Below are 18321 nucleotides of genomic sequence, written 5' to 3'. Positions count from 1 at the left end.
TGAGGCCAGATTGGTCAATTTGTCAGTTCAACCGAAAGAGAGCGGGGTTTTGGTAAGCTCCATGGGGTGCACGTAGGGAGGCCCCGAGGGCACTGTTTCTCCAGTCGTACCAGGGACCTACACTTATTTGGGACTCTGGGACTTGCCGACTAGGGCCTGCCTTGCACAAGAGGCTAGTGTCAGTTCGAGGCCCCCGCTTGACCACACAGAATGGCTGCAGAGGCCCCAACGCCACGTCTGGGCAGCCCTGCGGGCTTTGCCCACACCGGGCCCTTTGCCGGCAGGCCTCTCCCACCCTCTGGGACCCTCAGAGCTTGTCCTGTGATGTCTGCCTTACAGTCTGGCTTTGGGCCCCTTTTTGTGGCGGGAGCCGCATTTGGGGACCAGCATCCCCATGCACAGCCCGGGAAAATGCTGACTCGGTAAATAACACCAGCTAACCAACCACTCAAGGCTGTTTACCGTGGATGGGGCAGACAGACTTGTGAATCATACAGTCCTGTGTCATCCTCCCAACAGCCTCGAGGGACTGCTTGCTATGATTCCCACATTACACACGAGGTTCCTGGGGCTCAGAGAGCTTAGGTCATTAGTCAAGGTCATCCTGAGGGGACCCGGCACAGCCCCAGGGGCCTGGAGCCCAAGGCCTCAATCCCTCTGCTCTCTGGCCTGCCAGAAATCCAGGACTCTGCTCCCGTCACAGAGGGAAAGCCACTTGTCTGAAGCCACACCTGAGGCTCCCAGGCCATGTGACCCCTCCCTCCCCTGGCCCCGACCGCCAGTCCTGCACATCTCGCCGGAGAACGAAGGAGAGAAGAGCTTTTAATTTTAGAAATAGTTACTGCCACCTAAGGGTTCCTGCTGGCTTTCCCAGGCATGAGGACGCAGAACGGGGAGAGCCACGGCCCTGCGACACTCCCACCCAGAGGGACACACGGGGGCTACGGAAGCCCCCTGGGCTGGCAGCCACCTCCAGGCCCCCTGCCCCTGCCACAGCTCCCCCATCTGGAGCCACCCTCTCTATCTCCCAGGGGGTCTGTCTCCACGGCAACATCCCCATCACAGGTGGTCGTAACCTTGGCAACCAGGTACCGCTGCCCCACCACCTGGGAGGCTGGGATCCCTGGACGCATCCCCTTCCCATGTCCCCCTCAGCCCCCACGGCAGCATCCCACTGGGGATGCTGGGCCAGGAGAGGCCACCCAGAAGCTGAGCCCACCTCGCTCCCCTTGCTAAATGCAACAAAACAGCAACGACGATGTGTACATTCTAGCCGGTTGCTGAGGACCTACTGTGTGCTCCTGGGCTCCCTCTTGGCACAGAGAGCAGGTTGATGCTGACCATGGACAGAGAGAAGACAGTGGTTTCAGGCAGCCGTAGATGCTTCCCTACTCAGACCCCCAGAACCTCCACCTCCGGGGCCAAAACCTACAGCCCTCAACGTCACTGGACTATTGGTTCATTCAGCCAGTCCTTACTGGACGCCTACTCCGTGTCTGCTGGAGCTGCGGCCGAGAAGAAGGCAGGGCCCACGATAAACAGGATAAGTCAGTAAATTACACAGTGTCTTAACTGGAGAGAGTGCCGAGGAGGCAGAGAGGGGACAGAAGGAGGCAAAGGGTGGAGCCATGAGTCAGGAAGGGGTGAGCCAGGCGGATGGCTGGGGGAAGGCACTGCAGGCAGAGGGGACAGCTGTTCAAAGGTCCTGAGGCAGGCAGTGTCCGAGACCTCATCCTGCCCTTCAGCCAGGCTTCCTTCCGGAGCAATGAATGCAAGCTGGGCAGAGCCGCTGAGCGCCCTGGTGTCCCCCTGTGGACACTGAGGACAGTGATGTCCCCCTCCATCATTGAGTGGGGTCTCTGCAGCCCTAGAAAACAGGTACTGTTTGGGTCCCCACTTTACAGATGTGGAAACTGAGGCTGCAGGGGAGTGTCCCACAGTTCCACAGGCAGGAAGTAGGTTCGAACCCTGACCACTGCATTGGTTACCCCCTTCTCCCTGCAGGACTCATCTCAAGCGCCCTCTCCTTGGAAAAGCGTCTCTGGCCCCCAGCCTAGGTTGGGTACCGGGTATCATCTGCTGAGTTTTCCGCCACCCCCTTTTGTGATAATCTCACAAATCTGCTCCCCCAGGCCCATGGCGAGCCCCCCCCGGCCACGTCTCCTCCCTCCGGCCCGGCGCTTGACCTGGTACACAGACCTACTGGCACATGGTAGGAAAGTGCTTGCTTTCCTAGAGCCCTGGGTGGCAGGTATCAGAGCCTCATTTTACAGAGGGAGACAGAAGCTCAGAGCTGGGAAGCGACTGCCCTGAGGTCACACAGCCTCTGCAGCAGTGTCTCCTCTATGCGGGCGCTGGGCTGTCCGTGGGGATGGGGAACCACAAGGGAGGGGAGCCCACGTCCTCCTCCTGGAACTCTGTTGGCCAGGAAAGGGATCTGCCCCCTCGTCCCATGGGGACCTGGCCTACGGCCTCCTGGGATGCGGTTTCCGGGCCTCCGGCCAACACGACAGTCTGGGAATGGAGCCTGCTCGAATCACAGTTGGCTGAGCTGATGCCAGGCCACCATGGAAGCAGCTGGGAGGGCGCAGCGGGCAGGGAAGGCTGGTGGGGGTGGGATCATGAGAGGTTACACGCCTAGCCCCCTGGGCAGCCAGGCCCACCTTGAGCCCCTCTCTTGGGACAAATGGTATCTCTGAGCCTCGCATTGCTGATCTGTGAAATGGGAATAATAAGTGTCCGCCTGTAACCATGACCCTGCAGCAAGCACAAGAGGGCCCGTGTTTGGAACGGAGCCCAGCATAGAGTAAGTGCTCAGTAATCTCGCTAATTAATCGTGTATTAGCATGACGGTGGGGGGGGGAGGGTGCCCCTACCCCGTCCTCTGCCCCTGCACCTCCCACACTGCAGTAATGTCCTGCCTCTCACCCTGGACTCCACAGCGTGAGCTCCCTAAACAGGGCCGATGCTGGGCAGGCTCTGTCCTGGGGGGGTCAGGACACTCCACTCCTGATTCCATTTCTGCCCTGGCTTGCACAATATCCCAACCTGGGAGTCAGGGTAGGGACACTTCACCCCAACTTTTAGTGATTCTAGGACATCTGCTCCAACAAGACGCCTTTCATCAGATGAGGCAGGACTCCCTCCTAACTTGAGGTTCCCAAGCTTGGGGGTGCCCACGGCTCCCCAAACCACCACAGTAAAAGTAAAAGGGTCATTCTTTCCACAAACATCCATTGAGCACAGCATTGAGCTGCAGTATAAACAAGCGATTACAAACTGGCCAACAAAGGATGCAGGGGAAGGCATTCCAGGCAGAGGGAACGGCGAAGGCCAAGGCCCTGAGACTGGCAGGAGCCTGGCATGTTTGAAAAGGGGCAAGGGGGCCTCACTGGGAAGGAGTGAGGCGGCCGGTGGGAGGAAGGCATGGGTAGGGAAGATCCAGAAACACACACCGAGTTTAGCCATGAATCTGAGGGCAACAGGGAGCCGTAGTTGGTTCTAGAGGCCAGTGGTTAAGCATCCTCCGGGGCCCACGTGAGGAATGGGCCTGGAGCGCTGGCCGGATCGGAAGAGGCTGGGGCAGGTATCCAGGTGCCGGGTGGCGGAGGCCTGGAGTGGGGTCAGCGAGGAGAGGCCAGATCCCAGAGGGTCACAGATGGGGAGCCCTGCGTTCCCTGCACCGCAGCCTCTGCAGGCCCACCAAAGCCATGGCCACAGGGGTGGCCCTCACTCGCGCCACCGCCTCGGGTGCGCACTGAGCGGCAGGCGCTCCCGGGTCCTGGACGCCCTGCCCTTCCCCCGCCCGCCGCCCTGGCGCCAAGTCCCGGCACCTGCGCGCACGTGTCCTCGCGCCCCGCAGCCCCGCACACCTGCCTGCGGTCGGGTCACCGCGCACCCCAGCCGACGGGCCGCGCGCACGTCCGAGCGCAGTCCCACGCGCCCCCGCACCGCGCGCCGTGGAGGGCGGCGGCGGGCACGCGCCGGCGGCGGCGCGCACGGTGGACCCGGGAGGTGGCGGCTGCTCTTGTCGGCTCCGGGCGGCCCCCGCGCCGCAGCCCGCGCCCTGTCCGCGGCGGAGCCGCCCAGGTGAGTGGCCGCGCCGGACCCCGAGACCCCGCTGCGCCTGCCCTCCGCAGCCCGCCCCCCCGAGCCCCCACCCTCGCCCGGGGACCACTCTCACTGAGCGCCCCTTCCGGGCTCATTGCTCCTCGCCAGGCCCCCAGCGCTCCCCCTGGAAACTTTGGGGGGCCACTCCCCATGCTGGGGTCCCCCGTTCCTCCCCTGGGGCGCCGAGGAGCAGGGAGGCAGATGGGCTTCTCTCTGGGGCAGTGGGTACGCCTGGGGGGATGCGCCCCCTTCCATGAGGGGAAGGAAGGGGGACTGGCTGGGTTTGGGGGTGGACGACGGTCGGGATGGTAGCGTCAGCCCCAAGCCTTCCTGCCCTCCCCTCCAGCGGGGTCTGGTCCAGCCTAGGGGGTGCCGAGCTGCCAGGAAGGAGAAGGAAGCGTTTGGGGTCCACACCAGGACCTGCTGCATCCCTGGGGCTGGGGACAGCTCAGCCAGGTGGGAGGGATTTGGGAGCACAGAGCCGAGCCCCCTGCACTGAGGGCCTGTGTCCAAGCAGCAGCAAGGATGGGGTCGGGGGAGCTTCTCTCCATCCCGTGAGGTTGGGCATAGGTGCCCCCCAGGGCCCTTTGGGGCCAGGCCTGGGAGGCCACTGAGCCCCATTCAACAAGTTGCGGGGGGGGGACAGCACCTTATGCCTTGACTGATCTGGGTGCAGGAAAGGACCCGGTCCTTATTTTTGAGACTGCCTTATGACTGGTGTTTTCAACACATGCCCCAGGCACTGACAACATAGGCCCCCCGGCCCCCCAGTTCTGAGGAATCAGAACTTCTGGGGTTTGTGCCCCAGAACCTGCGTTTTTAACAAGCAGTGCCTGGTGAATCCATGTTTGTACAGAGATGGTTGCTGGTGGGGGCATGGGGAGGGGGTGTCTGCTGCAGTATGGCAGCAGCAGAGGGACCATCTGGGGCTCGATGGGGGAACTTTCAGGCACAGCAGGGCTCTGAAACCTGGAGCAACCCAGGAGGGCTCCCTGGAGGAGGTGTGGAGGCTGGGAAGGCTATGGTGTGTGAGTGCCCAGAGGTGGAGGACACAGGGTCTCTGTGGATGAGACTGGTGAAACCAGGTGCAGGCAAGCGGGGAGAGGTCTGGGGCCGTCGGGCTGCGGGTATACTGCCTTGCCCATTCCCCACTGAGCTGGAGTGGCAGCCATCTGAGACAGGGTCTGAGCTGGAAGACCCCGTGGGCCCACCCCATAGGCTTCCCCCGCAGATGCAGCTCCTCCACTCTACCTGGATGGCGTGGGGAGATGGGAAGGGGACGCCCAACCATGGGACGAGGGCTCAGTAGGGCTAAAGCCAGCTGTCCTCGGCCTGCTTCTCTGTTCCCCGTCCCACCCGGTGACTTCCGGCAAAGGACAGCCCCTCTCTGAGCTCCAGTTTTGAGATGGACATCAACACGGGATGTAATAAATGGAGGTGCGTTGCACCCCCGGCATGGGGCTGCCATGAGGTAGGTGCTCTGAGACCGTGGGGCAGCCATGATCGTCCTCACTGGTACTCCAGCAGCTCTGCCTTGCCCCTGCTCGGCCTCAGTGTGATCATCTGTAGAATGGAGGTGGCTGCCACCCCCGCGTGATGCCTGAGATCCGAAGGTGCCTTGCTGAGTGGGAATTACAAAGCAGATCTTAGGCGTCAACTTGATTTCTCTTCCCACAGTGCTGCCATTCTTGGGCTCCCCTGAGTCACCACCTAGTCACCAGGTAGGGAGCCTCTTGGAGAACTCTCCGAGCAAAACTGGTCCTGGGTGGGCCCGGGCGAGCCGCCCACCACCCCATGTCAATCCTGGGCCTCTTAAGAGGGCCGTCCATCCACCCTCCAGTAGGGCTCTGGGATTCCGTGGAAGGGAGCTGGCATCAGACCCGGGTTCAGATGTTGACTCTCAAGCGGAGCGCTGCCAGGAGAGCTGGGGACCACTCTCACCCTCAGTCTCCTTTTCTCCGAGTGGGTGTCGTTATTCTGCCCCCTCGGGGCTCGGCTGGGCTCGTGGCTGAGCGGCCGTGCTATACAGCGGGCATTCAAAACGTGGTTCCAGATCTAGAGGCCTCCCCTGCAGAGGGCGGTCCACAGCCCCCCTGCACAGGCTGGCAAGGAAAGTGGGTCGGGAGGCCCCCAGCCCCCGGAAGGTTTAACAGGGACTAAAGGCAGCTGGAGGCTAATTAGCGCTTAATGAATTGTCATGGATCAAAGTCCCGGGAGGGCCCGGATCTAGGCCGAAGGATGCACCAATCCTGAGGGGTCGGCAGTGCGTCCCCAAAAGCAGGCCTCAGGGGGCCGGGCACTGAGTCGGTCCAGCCGCTGGAAGAGGGAACGCTTTGAGGACCTGCCAGCCGCACTGCCCTTGCTCCCTCTGGCCCCAGTTGTGGCCCCAGGGACAGAGGGGCTGGCTGCAACCATCTATTCCCCCCGCCCCTGCCCTCCTGGTGGGTTCAGCTGCTGCCTGCAGGAGGGGCCTGGCTCAGCCTTGCTCAAGGGCGTGTTCAGCATCCCCCAGCCTGAGAAGGGTCGGGAGGATGAGTCCCATGTGGCCTGTCGGGGGCAAAAGCTGGCTCAAGATAGAAGGGATGGGAGGGGGAGGGACCCTGGCCAGGAGGGAAGGAGGAAGCTAGCCACCTGGCCAGGACCCCTGGGCCTGGGCTGCCTCTGCTCCAGGGGAGGGGCCCCGGCAACCCCAGGCCCCTCGGCTTAAGAACTTCCTGGTAAATTTGGGTAAAGGACAGCTTGGGGCGAAGGGGAGGAGGGGCCTCCATTTCCCAGGTCCTGCCTGGACGGACAGATTTCGGGCTCCTCCCCCGGGGTAGGTCCCTGCACTGCAGTTGAGGCTGATGGCAGACCCTGAGGGGAGCTCGGCCCCCTCCACCTTCCAGCCCGCAGAGCAAGCGCACAGCTCTGGAGAGGCCTCCACCCACCTCCTCTTCAAATCTGCAAAGACCCTGCGTGAGTCTCCTGAGGTTGCTGCCACAAATCACCACAAACCTAGTGCTGAAACCACACACATTGATTCTCTGACAGTCCTGGGGGTCAGGAGTCCGACTGGGGTCTCACGGGGCTGAATCTAGGTGTGGGCAGGGCTGGTCCTTCCGGAGGCTCCAGGGGAGCATCGGTTCCCACCTTTTCCAGCTTCTAGAGGCGCCGCATCCCTGGCTCGCGGCCCCTCCTGCATCCTCACAGCCAGCAGCGCAGCATCTCCCATCTCTCTCTGCCTCTGACCCTCCCGCCTCCCTCTTATAAGGACTCTGGGATGACAGTGGGCTCCCCGGGGAATCCAGGGTCCTCCCGGTCTCAGGGTGAACTGTTCAGCATCCTTAATTTCATCCCCCTTTGCCACACGAAGTAACACTTGCAGGTTCCAGGGATCAGATCGTGCGCGGGCATCTTTGGATGGGGCGTTGTTCTGCCGACCACAGACCGCCACCTGCCCCGTTTTCTCTCCGTAGCCCTGTCCACACGTGGCCTCTGTTTTACTCCTCCTGTTTATCACCCGTGGATGAGTGGCAGGGATTCGGTCCATGTTGCTGTTTCCCTCAAAGAGCAGCGCCCGGCACACAGAAGGTGCCCATTCAGTACTTGTTGAATGAATGAATAAATGAATGAACAGATGAGGTGAGGACTTGGCCGAGAGCAGAACAAGGCCTAGGACTCGGGGCGCCCGACCCCAGCCGGCACCCAGTGGAGACTTTTCTGAAGGTGCCCAGGTTATAAAGTATCTTCTCTCTGACTCCTCACCTGCCACTCCGTCAGCCCCGGGAGGCGGCTGTTAGTCACATGAGTCCCTTTTGCAGAAGAGGAAGCTGCGGCTCAGGGCCTTAAAAGTCTCTTCCAGGGCGGTCGGGGGCGGGCTCCGACGGGGACCCCGAAGAGCTCGTCCTGGCGCGGGATTTCGCTGATTCTCTGCTTCATTCGTTGGATTTTTTTTTGCGGTACGCGGGCCTCTCACTGTTGTGGCCTCTCCCGTTGCGGAACACAGGCTCCGGACGCACAGGCTCGGCGGCCATGGCTCACGGGCCCAGCCGCTCCGCGGCATGTGGGATCTTCCCGGACCGGGGCACGAACCCGCGTCCCCTGCATCGGCAGGCAGACTCTCAACCACTGCGCCACCAGGGAAGCCCCTCGTTGGATATTCTTGGGTCCTCTGAGCACCCAGCTCTGTGCGTGTTGGTGATGGGGGGTAGAAAGAGGACTAACGTGGTCCCCGCCCTTGGGACAGTGCTGTCCAGGCAGGAGACACAAGTTTCCAGCCTCAGATGATGTGGAGTGACAGGGCCAGAACACACACAGCCAGACGCATCTTCAGACTCCAGCTCAGATACGTCCTGCTCCTGCCCCAGATCCCCCCATGACTCCCCCGCACTCTCAGAATCAAGTCCCAACACCTCACTGTGGGTTCAGAGCCCTGCGTGGTCCCACCCTTGCCAACCCCGACCCCCCAGATCCAAACTCAGACGCACCCTGAGCCTCCAGCCGCAACCCCCCTTTCTGTCCTCCGCGCACCAGCCTATTCCCACCCCAGGGCCTTTGCCCCGGTGGATCCCTCCCCCCAGAACACCATTTCCCGGCCTTCCACCTGCTCACTCCTGCCCGCCGTTCATGACTCAGCTCAGACAGGCCTTCCCGGCCATGCTGGACAAAGCATCAGACCAGATAACAGACCCCCACTTTTCCCAAACGATCTACTTCATGGATGTGTTTGCACGTCTTGCCTGTTTGCCCACCCGACACGATGCTCAGTGAGAGAAGCCAGACACAGAAGGACACACAGGGTGTGATTCCATGGATGGGAAACGTCCGGAACAGGCAGATCCACAGACACAGAGGGTGGGTTCCTGGTTGTCAGGGACTGGGGGAGGGGGTAGGGGGTGAGTGCTCATGGGGACGGGGCTTCTTCTGCGGGTGATGGAATGTTCTGGAATTAGAGGTGATGGCTGCACATATATGTGAAAGTACTAAAAAAAAAAACACTGGCCACTTGAAATGGGAAAAAAAGGCCCCAAGGAAGGCCCCCAGCACCCACGCTTGCACAGCAACCACGCAGCACTGTTCAGAGAGAGAGGGGGAGTCCTGGAGTGTGGCCAGGGTGGGATTTGCCCCTCGCTGGGGAGAAGAGATGGGAAGGTTCTCGGCCACCAGCCCCGAGGCTCTGGCTCCTCTGTGTGGAAAATGAGGGGGGGTGGCCCTGGGTGTCCAGGGGGTCTGGTCTGCAGCACACTCCGCATGAACAGGGCTCAGTCCACGTGGCGAGCAGTTTTTCCCACATCAACAGTCACATGGGGACTTAGCCCCAACACGGCTGCACTGCAGCCCAGGAAGGGCCAGGCTGGCCCCCAGGGCCTCCTCCACCCTTGGCCACAAGCCACGTGCTCGCTGACCATGGCGTGGGGGGAGGGAGCCTCGCTCTGCCAAGGGCAGCCCCGGGGCCTCACAGTTCTGCCCGGCTGGCACAGGGCAGGCTCCTGGGTCTGCAGAGCTGGTGGAAGTCAGGGTCCCACGAGGATGGGCTCCCACCGCCCCGACCCTGGGAGAACCGTGGGAAGACAGGGTGTGGAGTCCTGGATTCGAGTCTTACATCTGCTTCTCACCTGCTGTGTGGCCCTGGGCAAGTCACTTCCCCTCTCTGGGCCTCTGCTTCCCCATCTATAACACAGGCTGATGATAATCAGCCTGTCTCCTCCTGGGGCAGCCACTGGATGCCTGCTCTGTGCCCAGCATCCTCTACGACCGACAACGGGTCTCACCCGGGTGGTCCCGCCCCCCAGGGGGCGTGGGCGATGTCTGGGAATGTCTGTGGCTGTCACGACTGGGGGGCTCCTGGCGTCGATGGGGTGGGGGTCAGGGATGCTGCTCCACGCCCCCCAGGGCCCAGGATGGCCTCCCACAGAGAATGATCCAGCCCCGGAAGTCAGCGATGATGAGGGACCTCACACAACCCCAGTGCATTCTGAAGGTGGGGACGCTGAGCCCTGAAAAAAGCAGGGTGTCTGTTGAACGGTGGGGGGTGAGCTGGAGCCCATGCTGACAGGAAGAGGGTTTGGAGTGGGTTGGTGGTGGCCTGGCGGTGGCAGAGATGCAGAGCACGGTGGATCTGGGACATGTTTGGAGGTGGAGCTGACAGCACCTGGTGATGGATTGGTCGGGGGTGTGAATGAGGAGCTGCCAGGGGACGGGTGACGTCGGGACACTGCGGGGCCTCCGGGTGATGTCGGGATGTGGCTGGTCCCCAGGGCTGGAGCTCAGGAGAGACACGGGGTCAGGAGTCATCAGTGAACAGATGGTATTTAGTCCTGGGCGGACAGGGTGGCAGGTCCCTGGGGGTAAAAGGAGTGTCTGGAGGGCAGGTGGTGACCTTGACCGCCCTGTGGGTGTCACCTCCCCTGAGGCCCCTGCCTCAAGGAGGAGGGAAGGGGCAGAGAAGGTGTAGCATCAACATGGACCTGTCCACATGGCCTCATTTTACCACCCAGCACGGCCCCCCTGAGTGGCCTTTGCCAGACCTGTCCCTCCCACCCCCCGCCTGCCCTTCCCACCACCGTTCACAGCCGGCTGGCCTTCTCACCACCTTTCAGGAAATGGACCCGATGCCCTAAAAACGTAGCAGCAAAAGCAGGACTGGAATCCAGACCCCCACCCTAATTGGGACCTGGGATCCTGGCCTTCTAACCCCACCTCAAGGCCCAGGCCTCCACGCGAGGAAACAGGCCCAGAGAGGGTGACTCACTTGCTCAGGGCACCCAGCCCTCCACCGAGACCACCCTCCCGCGAGCTCTCCCGCTTCCCAGTCCAGCCAACGTCGAGGTAAGTGAATGAACAGGGTTGCTAGAGACAGAGTCAAGTCCCCGCTGCTCCCTCACCCAGACCAGACCTTTCCACAGTGGAGGGGGAGGCATCACAAGCTCCAGCCCAGCTGCGAGTCCACCCACCCCACACAGAGATGACAGGCCCATGCTGGGGGGAGAGGTTATAGCTCACAAACTGGGTCACAGCTGGAGCAGACCCCGCTGGGCGCCAAGGACCAGCTATCCTCTCATCCCGGGAGCAGTTACAGCGCGAGTGCTCCGAGGGCGCCCCCGGACTTGCTCCCTTTGACAGGCGAGGTTCAGAGAGGGCGCACTTTTCATTAGAGGTCACACAGCGCGTCAGAACCAAGGTCTCTGCCGGCCTTTCTGCGACTGTGTCACAGTGGCTGTGCCCTGGCCATGCTGGCCTCTTGTCACTTAAGTACTTCCTTCCTGATACTGTTCTGTGACAACTATTTTTTTTAAAATTCTTTCCAACTTAAAAAAAAAAATTTAAGTTTGTAAAAAGTCCACCTTCCTCTCTCTGCAGCGCCCGACCCCGGACTCCATGGCTGAATGGCCCAGTCCTGCTGCCTGCCCCCCCGCCCCGCCCCACTTGGCTCCCTTTCTCCCTCCCTAAGTCTTTGTATGAATGTCCCTTTTTTGGCAAATTAGATCATTGCAATCCCCTCAACACCCCCTTCGCCCTTTTCCTGGATTTATTTCTCTCCACTTAGGGCCACCTAAGGTGGGAGAGAGTGTATTTACTTACCTCTTTTATTATCCGTGGGCTCCAAGAAAGCTGACCCCTTTGTCTCACGCACTGTGTGTCCTCAGCACGTGGAAAATGCCTGGCACAGTAGATGTTTGTTGACTGACTGATGGACGGAATCAACGAATGAGAGGAGACCAGTGTTTGTTACAGGATCTCTGCAGGTGACGATGAAAACAGGTCCAGCAAAAACAGAGCCGTATTTTGAATTCTAGCTGAATGAACTGCCAGGACCCTCTCCTGCCTCTGCTAAAAAAAAAAAAAAAAAAAAAATTAGCGAGTGTTACAGGGTGTAGCACCACCCCACCTCACTCCGAGACTATCCCCTGCCACCTCTGACATGCGGTGTGAACCTGAGCGGGTGACTTATGTTGCTTTGAGCCTCAGTGCTCCCATCTGTAAAGTGGGCATGACCCACCCCTGTGAGGTTGTTGTGGGAATTAAATGGGCTGATCCAGGTAGAGCCTTAGCCCAGGACTGGCCCAGAGCAGAGCCTATAGCAGAGTTTGCCTTTTTTTTTTTTTGCGGTACGCAGGCCTCTCACTGTTGTGGCCTCTCCCGTTGCGGAGCACAGGCTCCGGACGCGCAGGCTCAGTGGCCATGGCTCACGGGCCTAGCTGCTCCGCGGCATGTGGGATCTTCCCGGACCAGGGCATGAACTCGTGTCCCCTGCATCGGCAGGCGGACTCTCAACCACTGCGCCACCAGGGAAGCCCCCAGAGTTTGCCATTTTGATGAAGATGATGATAATGATGAAGATGATGTTTCCAGTCCAGGAATAAAGACCAGCTTTGAACAGGGTTTAAGGTGCATTTCAGAGAGCCTGGGGGGAGGGGAGGGGTAGTTTAGTGCAGAGAGTCACCAGGGAAGTGACACTGGGGGCGAGACCCAAATAAAGTCAGGGAGAGAGCCATGAAGGGACAGTGGTCTGGGTCTTGCACAGCCCGTGCAAAGGCCCTGGGGCAGGACCATACCAGGCATGTTGGAGAAACAGCGAGGAGGCCTGTGGGGCTGGAGCAGAGAGAGCGAGGGGGAGAGAGGGAGGAGGGGAAGGCAAGGAGAGGCCGGGCGCGTGAAATTCTCTCCTGCAGAAGGCACAATGCAGGCAGCTCTGCCCCCACAAGGAGTCTGTTTGGGGGGCTGAACAATACCAGCCATTTCCTTCTTGGGGCAGAGCCAGGGAGGGCCTTGCTCCTCCAAAGCAGACTGCTGAGGAGCTGTGCCCCATCCCCGGCTGGGGGACAGTTATCCCTTGACCACAGGGAGCGGCCTGGGCTGGGCCGGCGACCTGGGAGTGACCTCAGAGCCCCTTTAACGTAGAAAAGAGACAGCTGAACAGGCAACCATCAATTCTGACTGTCATGTCCCCTCCTGGGACACGGCCTCTCCACATGCTCTCCAGGGCAACTACATGGGAGGGAATGACCTAGAAAAAGAGCCGGGGAAAGAAGTTTGCCTCAGGGAAGGATTATGTTCCCTGCAATGCCCAGGTCGGGATTAAGGACAGTTGCAGTGGGAAGGCACAACCAGATGCCTCTCACTCCCTCCCTCTGCCTCCCTGCTGGGTTTCCCAGCCGGGGACAGGGAGCTAAGACCCGTGACCTCCTGGAGGCCAGGGGTGCCTTGGTTTCCTCATGATGTGACCGCACTCTCCACTACGGCAACTCCCTTCCCGCCACTCACAGTGCCGTCCCGAACGGTGTGTGAATTCCCAGGCGTTTCAGGGGCACCTGCGCTTGTGTTTATGTGCCCGCCCAAATCAAGAACTGAGTTTGGTGTTTGGTTTTATTTCGCCACGAATAGGATTGTGCTGTCTGTGATTGTTTGGCAACGTTGATTCCCCCTGGCCTCCTGTGGAACTACTCCTCAGCCAGCTTTCCTTGTGGGTACATTTGAATCTCCCAGCCTTCCACAATAACCGTAGATTATGGCTTTTTTGATCCCCTATTGATGGGTGCTAAGGTTAGTTCATTTTTCCTCCATGTAACTAGATCTCGGCTCTCTTTTTCTACTGAGTACATACAGATCTCCTTGATTCCACAGCAGGCACAGACCACAGTTTATTTAACTAATCCCGTATTGATGGACACTTAGGTTAGTTTGGGGATTTTTATTCACACCCCCCCCCATATAACTACATCAGTGTCTTTCTTCACTGGTACATACAAGTCTCCCTGTGTTCCACAGCGGGCACGGACCACAATTTATTTACCTGATCCCCTATTGATGGATATCTAGGTTAGTCCCAGTTTTTGCTGTTCCGAACGACCCTGCAGCAAACCTCCTTGTTCACCCTGCTCCCATGTGTGAGTTTTTCTTACGGATCCGTGGATATTCCGTCAGGTCTTGTAGCTGCCACGATGAAATGCCACAAACACGGTGGCTTAAAACAACGGAAAGTTCTTCTCTCTGTTCTGGAGGCCAGACGTTCAAAATCAAGGTGTCAGCAGGGCTGTGCTTCCTCCAGAGATTCTAGGCGTGGACCCTTCCCTGCTTTTTCCAGGTTCTGATGGTTACTGGCAATCTTTGGTGTCCCTTGGCCTATAGATGCATCACTCCAGTCTCTGCCTTTGTTGTCACGTGGCCATCTTCCCTGAGTGTCTGCATCAAAATTTCCCCTTTTATAAGGACACCAGTCATTGGATCAGGGCCCACCCTGCTCCAGTATGACCTCATCTTAAATTGATGACACCTGCAAAATACAAACTCTCCCCCCAGTGACGTATGGTTCACCTCTGGCATTAAGTTACTCAGGGCTCTGTGTGTGTTCATGCTCACCTAAGATTCCCAAAAGGGCCCAGGAAGGCTGGAGCTGGCCACACCGCTGTTTGGCAGATGAGAATCTACAGCCTGGGTCTTTGCTGAGCCGGGCCTGCGGGAACAGTGAGGAAACAGGCAGTAAGCATGTGTCAGGGGTTAGTCAGGGGATGCCTGGGGGCTTCAGCTGCTAAGATGCTGAAAATAGGTGCCTGGCCAACGGAGCAGCACCCTCAGGCTGCCATCTGCCTACGCCCTCCCCACCCCCACCCACCTTGGCCCCGGGATCCGGGCTGCAGCCCAGTAGAGTGCGGGGACAGGGGGTGGAGGGCCAGCTGGCTGCCAGGAGAGATGGAGCAACTCGGAAGGCGCAGGTGCAAAGGCCCAGGCGTGTTGGCATCTGTCCCTCCGGGCCTCCCCAGCCACATCATCCAGCCTCCGTGAACCCTCCAGTGCATCTCCCACTCCCCACCCCCATTCATTGTACTCCTAGCCTCACCAGCCACTCCTTCAGCCTCAGGACCTTTGCACTGGCTCTTTCCCCAGCCTGGAACCCTCTTTCTGCAACACCCATGGGCCCTTTCCTGGTCATTCTTTGGGTCTGTATTAGCTTCCTGTTGCCAGACACAAAGTACCACAGACTGAGTGGCTGAAAGCAACACAAATCTATGCTCTCCCAGTTCTGGAGGCCAGAAGTCTGAAATCCAGGGGTCTCAGGCCATGCTCCCTCTGAAGTCTCCAAGGGAGGGTCCTTCCTGCCCCTCCCAACTTCTGGGGGGCCCCCGCCATCCTTGGCTTGTAGGCGCATCCCTCCAACCTCTGTCTCTATCTTCACGCGGCCTTTTACCCTCTGTGTGCACCTATGTGTGAGTCCAAACTTCCCTCTTATTATAAGGACATCAGTCATTGGATTCAGGGCCACCCTAATCCAATATAACCTCGTCTCAACTCACCACATCTGCAAAGACCCTATTTCCAAACGAGGCCCCCTTCCCATGTACCAGGGTTAGGACTTGAACGTTTCTTTTGGGGGAACACAGTTCAACCCAGCCCAGGGTCTCAGCCCAAATGTCACCTGTCCTGGTCTGAAGTCACCCCCTCCATGGACCCTGATTATCCATCCACACTGCTTCCTTACCCAGCCCTTGGGTAGACACCCCAGAGGGGGATCCCGGGTCCCACGGTGGATAATCGCTTCCTGAGCTAGCTGCCAGGATGGGATGGGACGGGCCGGGGTGGCGGGATGGCGGGATACGGGTGCTAACGCTGCCCCCGCCCTCAGGTGCCCACGAGGATGGTGGCGCGGCCCTAGGCCCAGGCTCCGCACCATGACCTGCTGGCTGTGTGTCCTGAGCCTGCAGTTTCTGCTCCTGCCCGCGGCCCCGCCCCCCGCTGGGGGCTGCCCGGCCCGCTGCGAGTGTACAGTGCAGATGCGCGCGGTAGCCTGTCCCCGGCGCCGGCTGACCGCGGTGCCCGACGGCATCCCGGCCGAGACGCGCCTGCTAGAGCTCAGCCGCAACCGCATCCGCTGCCTGAACCCGGGCGACCTGGCCGCCCTGCCGCTGCTGGAGGAGCTGGACCTGAGCGAGAACGTGATCGCGCACGTGGAGCCCGGCGCCTTCGCCAACTTGCCGCGCTTGCGAGAGCTGCGCCTCCGCGGCAACCTGCTGAAGCTTATCCCGCCCGGCGTCTTCACGCACCTGGACAACCTCACGCTGCTGGACCTGAGCGAGAACAAGCTGGTCATCCTCCTGGACTACACCTTCCAGGACCTGCGCAGCCTCCGCCGGCTGGAGATGGGCGACAACGACCTGGTGTTCATCTCGCGCCGGGCCTTCGCGGGGCTGCTGGCGCTTGAGGAGCTGACCCTGGAGCGCTGCAACCTGACGGCGCTGTCGGGCGAGTCGCTGGGCCACCTGCGGGGCCTGGGCGCCCTGCGGCTGCGGCACCTGGCCATCGCCGCCCTGGAGGACCAGAACTTCCAGCGGCTCCCGGGCCTGCTGCACCTGGAGATCGACAACTGGCCCCTGCTGGAGGAGGTGGCCGCCGGCAGCCTGAGGGGGCTCAACCTGACCTCGCTGTCCGTCACGCACACCAACATCACCGCCGTGCCGGCCGCCGCCCTGCGCCACCAGGCCCACCTCACCTGCCTCAATCTCTCGCACAACCCCATCAGCACGGTGCCGCGAGGGTCCTTCCGCGACCTGGTGCGCCTGCGTGAGCTGCACCTGGCTGGGGCCCTGCTGGCCGTGGTGGAGCCGCAGGCCTTCCTGGGGCTGCGGCAGATCCGCCTGCTCAACCTCTCTAACAACCTGCTGTCCACGCTGGAGGAGAGCACTTTCCACTCGGTCAACACGCTGGAGACGCTGCGCGTGGATGGGAACCCGTTGGCCTGCGACTGTCGCCTGCTCTGGATCGTGCAGCGCCGCAAGACCCTCAATTTCGACGGCCGCCTGCCGGCCTGCGCCACCCCAGCCGAGGTCCGCGGCGACGCGCTGCGCAACCTGCCGGACTCGGTGCTCTTCGAGTACTTCGTGTGCCGCAAGCCCAAGATCCGCGAGCGGCGGCTGCAGCATGTCACGGCGGCCGCGGGCGACGACGTGCGCTTCCAGTGCCGCGCCGAGGGCGAGCCGGCGCCCACCGTGGCCTGGGTGACGCCGCGCCACCGCGCGGTGACCGCCGCCAGCGCCGGCCGGGCGCGCGTGCTGCCGGGCGGCACGCTTCAGATCCGGGACGCGCGGCCAGGGGACAGCGGCACCTACACGTGCGTGGCCAGCAACGCGGGCGGCAACGACACCTACTTCGCCACGCTGAGCGTGCAGCCCGAGCCAGCCACCAACCGGACCCCGGGCGAGGGCCGCAACGACACGCAGGCGGCCGTGCGCTTTCCTCTGGACCTCACCACTATCCTGGTGTCTACCGCCATGGGCTGCATCACCTTCCTAGGCGTCGTCCTCTTCTGCTTCCTGCTGCTCTTCGTGTGGAGCCGCGGCCGCGGGCAGCACAAGAACAACTTCTCGGTGGAGTACTCTTTCCGCAAGGTGGACGGGCCCGCCGCGGCTGCCGGCCAGGGGGGCGCCCGCAAGTTCAACATGAAGATGATCTGAGAGGCCCCGGCCCACCTCCCGCGGCCCCCGCCGCTGCGCCTGCGCCAGAGGCCGCGTCTCCGTCTCCGCCCAAATCCACGCCAGCCCGTGGCTGGCCCATCTGACTACCACCTATGCATTTCCCGTAGGGGGCGGCCGCAAGCCGGCTCCTGGCACAACTTCCCCTTTTTTTGTAGAGACCCAACCACAGGACTGTTTTTTCATCAGGATGCATCTTTTGCAGAGTTTCTCAAGCATTTTCTTAGGGTTTCACGCTGTCTTCCTGCCCCTCGTGTGGTCGCTGAGCTGGGCAGGGGGCGGGGGGTGCTCAGAGGCCCAGGGTCCCGGGCGTAAACAGCTCACACCTGGTGGAGATGGTCTACACCTGGTGGAGATGGTCTACACCTGGAACCCCACGGAGGTCACCAGGGGCATGTGAAAGCCCTCACTGTTCACACCTGCACACACACACACACACACACACACACACACACACACACCGCCCCCGTCCCTACACCAGAGCACACACGCACACCTGGAACATACAACCAGACGCACGGCTCCAGAGTGGAACACACACACCTCACACCCAGCTGACACTGAGCAGGTGTCCCAAGCTCCAGAGCTCACCAAGGGCACGCAGGGCTCTGGGGAGAGACCAGCGCACACCTGGGCCAGGCAGCTCACACTTGGGACACATTTCAGCTCACACCCAGACAGCTCACACCCAACTCGCGCTCAGCTGGCCATCTTGGGGCAGATCTCAGGGGCTGCGCTACGGTCTCGCTGAGGAGGTCAGGCTCACCCT

At 60.9% G+C, this 18321-nt stretch overlaps 1 protein-coding gene and 1 long non-coding RNA gene across 2 annotated transcripts; both read left to right on the top strand.

Annotated features, from left to right (window-relative positions):
- Nucleotides 1–3995: 3995 nt before the first annotated feature.
- On the top strand, nucleotides 3996–11908 carry LOC132517814 (uncharacterized). Its single transcript, XR_009539825.1, has 3 exons — nucleotides 3996–4089; nucleotides 10689–10917; nucleotides 11736–11908. It is a non-coding gene; the product is annotated as an uncharacterized LOC132517814 (long non-coding RNA).
- Nucleotides 11909–15755: 3847 nt separating this feature from the next.
- LINGO3 (leucine rich repeat and Ig domain containing 3) lies at nucleotides 15756–17664 on the top strand. Its single transcript, XM_060146752.1, has one exon. The coding sequence runs from the start codon at nucleotides 15756–15758 to the stop codon at nucleotides 17532–17534; it is 1779 nt and encodes a 592-aa protein (XP_060002735.1). The 3' UTR covers nucleotides 17535–17664.
- Nucleotides 17665–18321: the final 657 nt, after the last annotated feature.

This window comes from Lagenorhynchus albirostris, chromosome 3 (genome assembly GCF_949774975.1).
Source record: "Lagenorhynchus albirostris chromosome 3, mLagAlb1.1, whole genome shotgun sequence".
Lineage (NCBI taxonomy): Eukaryota > Metazoa > Chordata > Mammalia > Artiodactyla > Delphinidae > Lagenorhynchus > Lagenorhynchus albirostris.
This window is presented reverse-complemented; position numbering and strand designations above follow the sequence as displayed.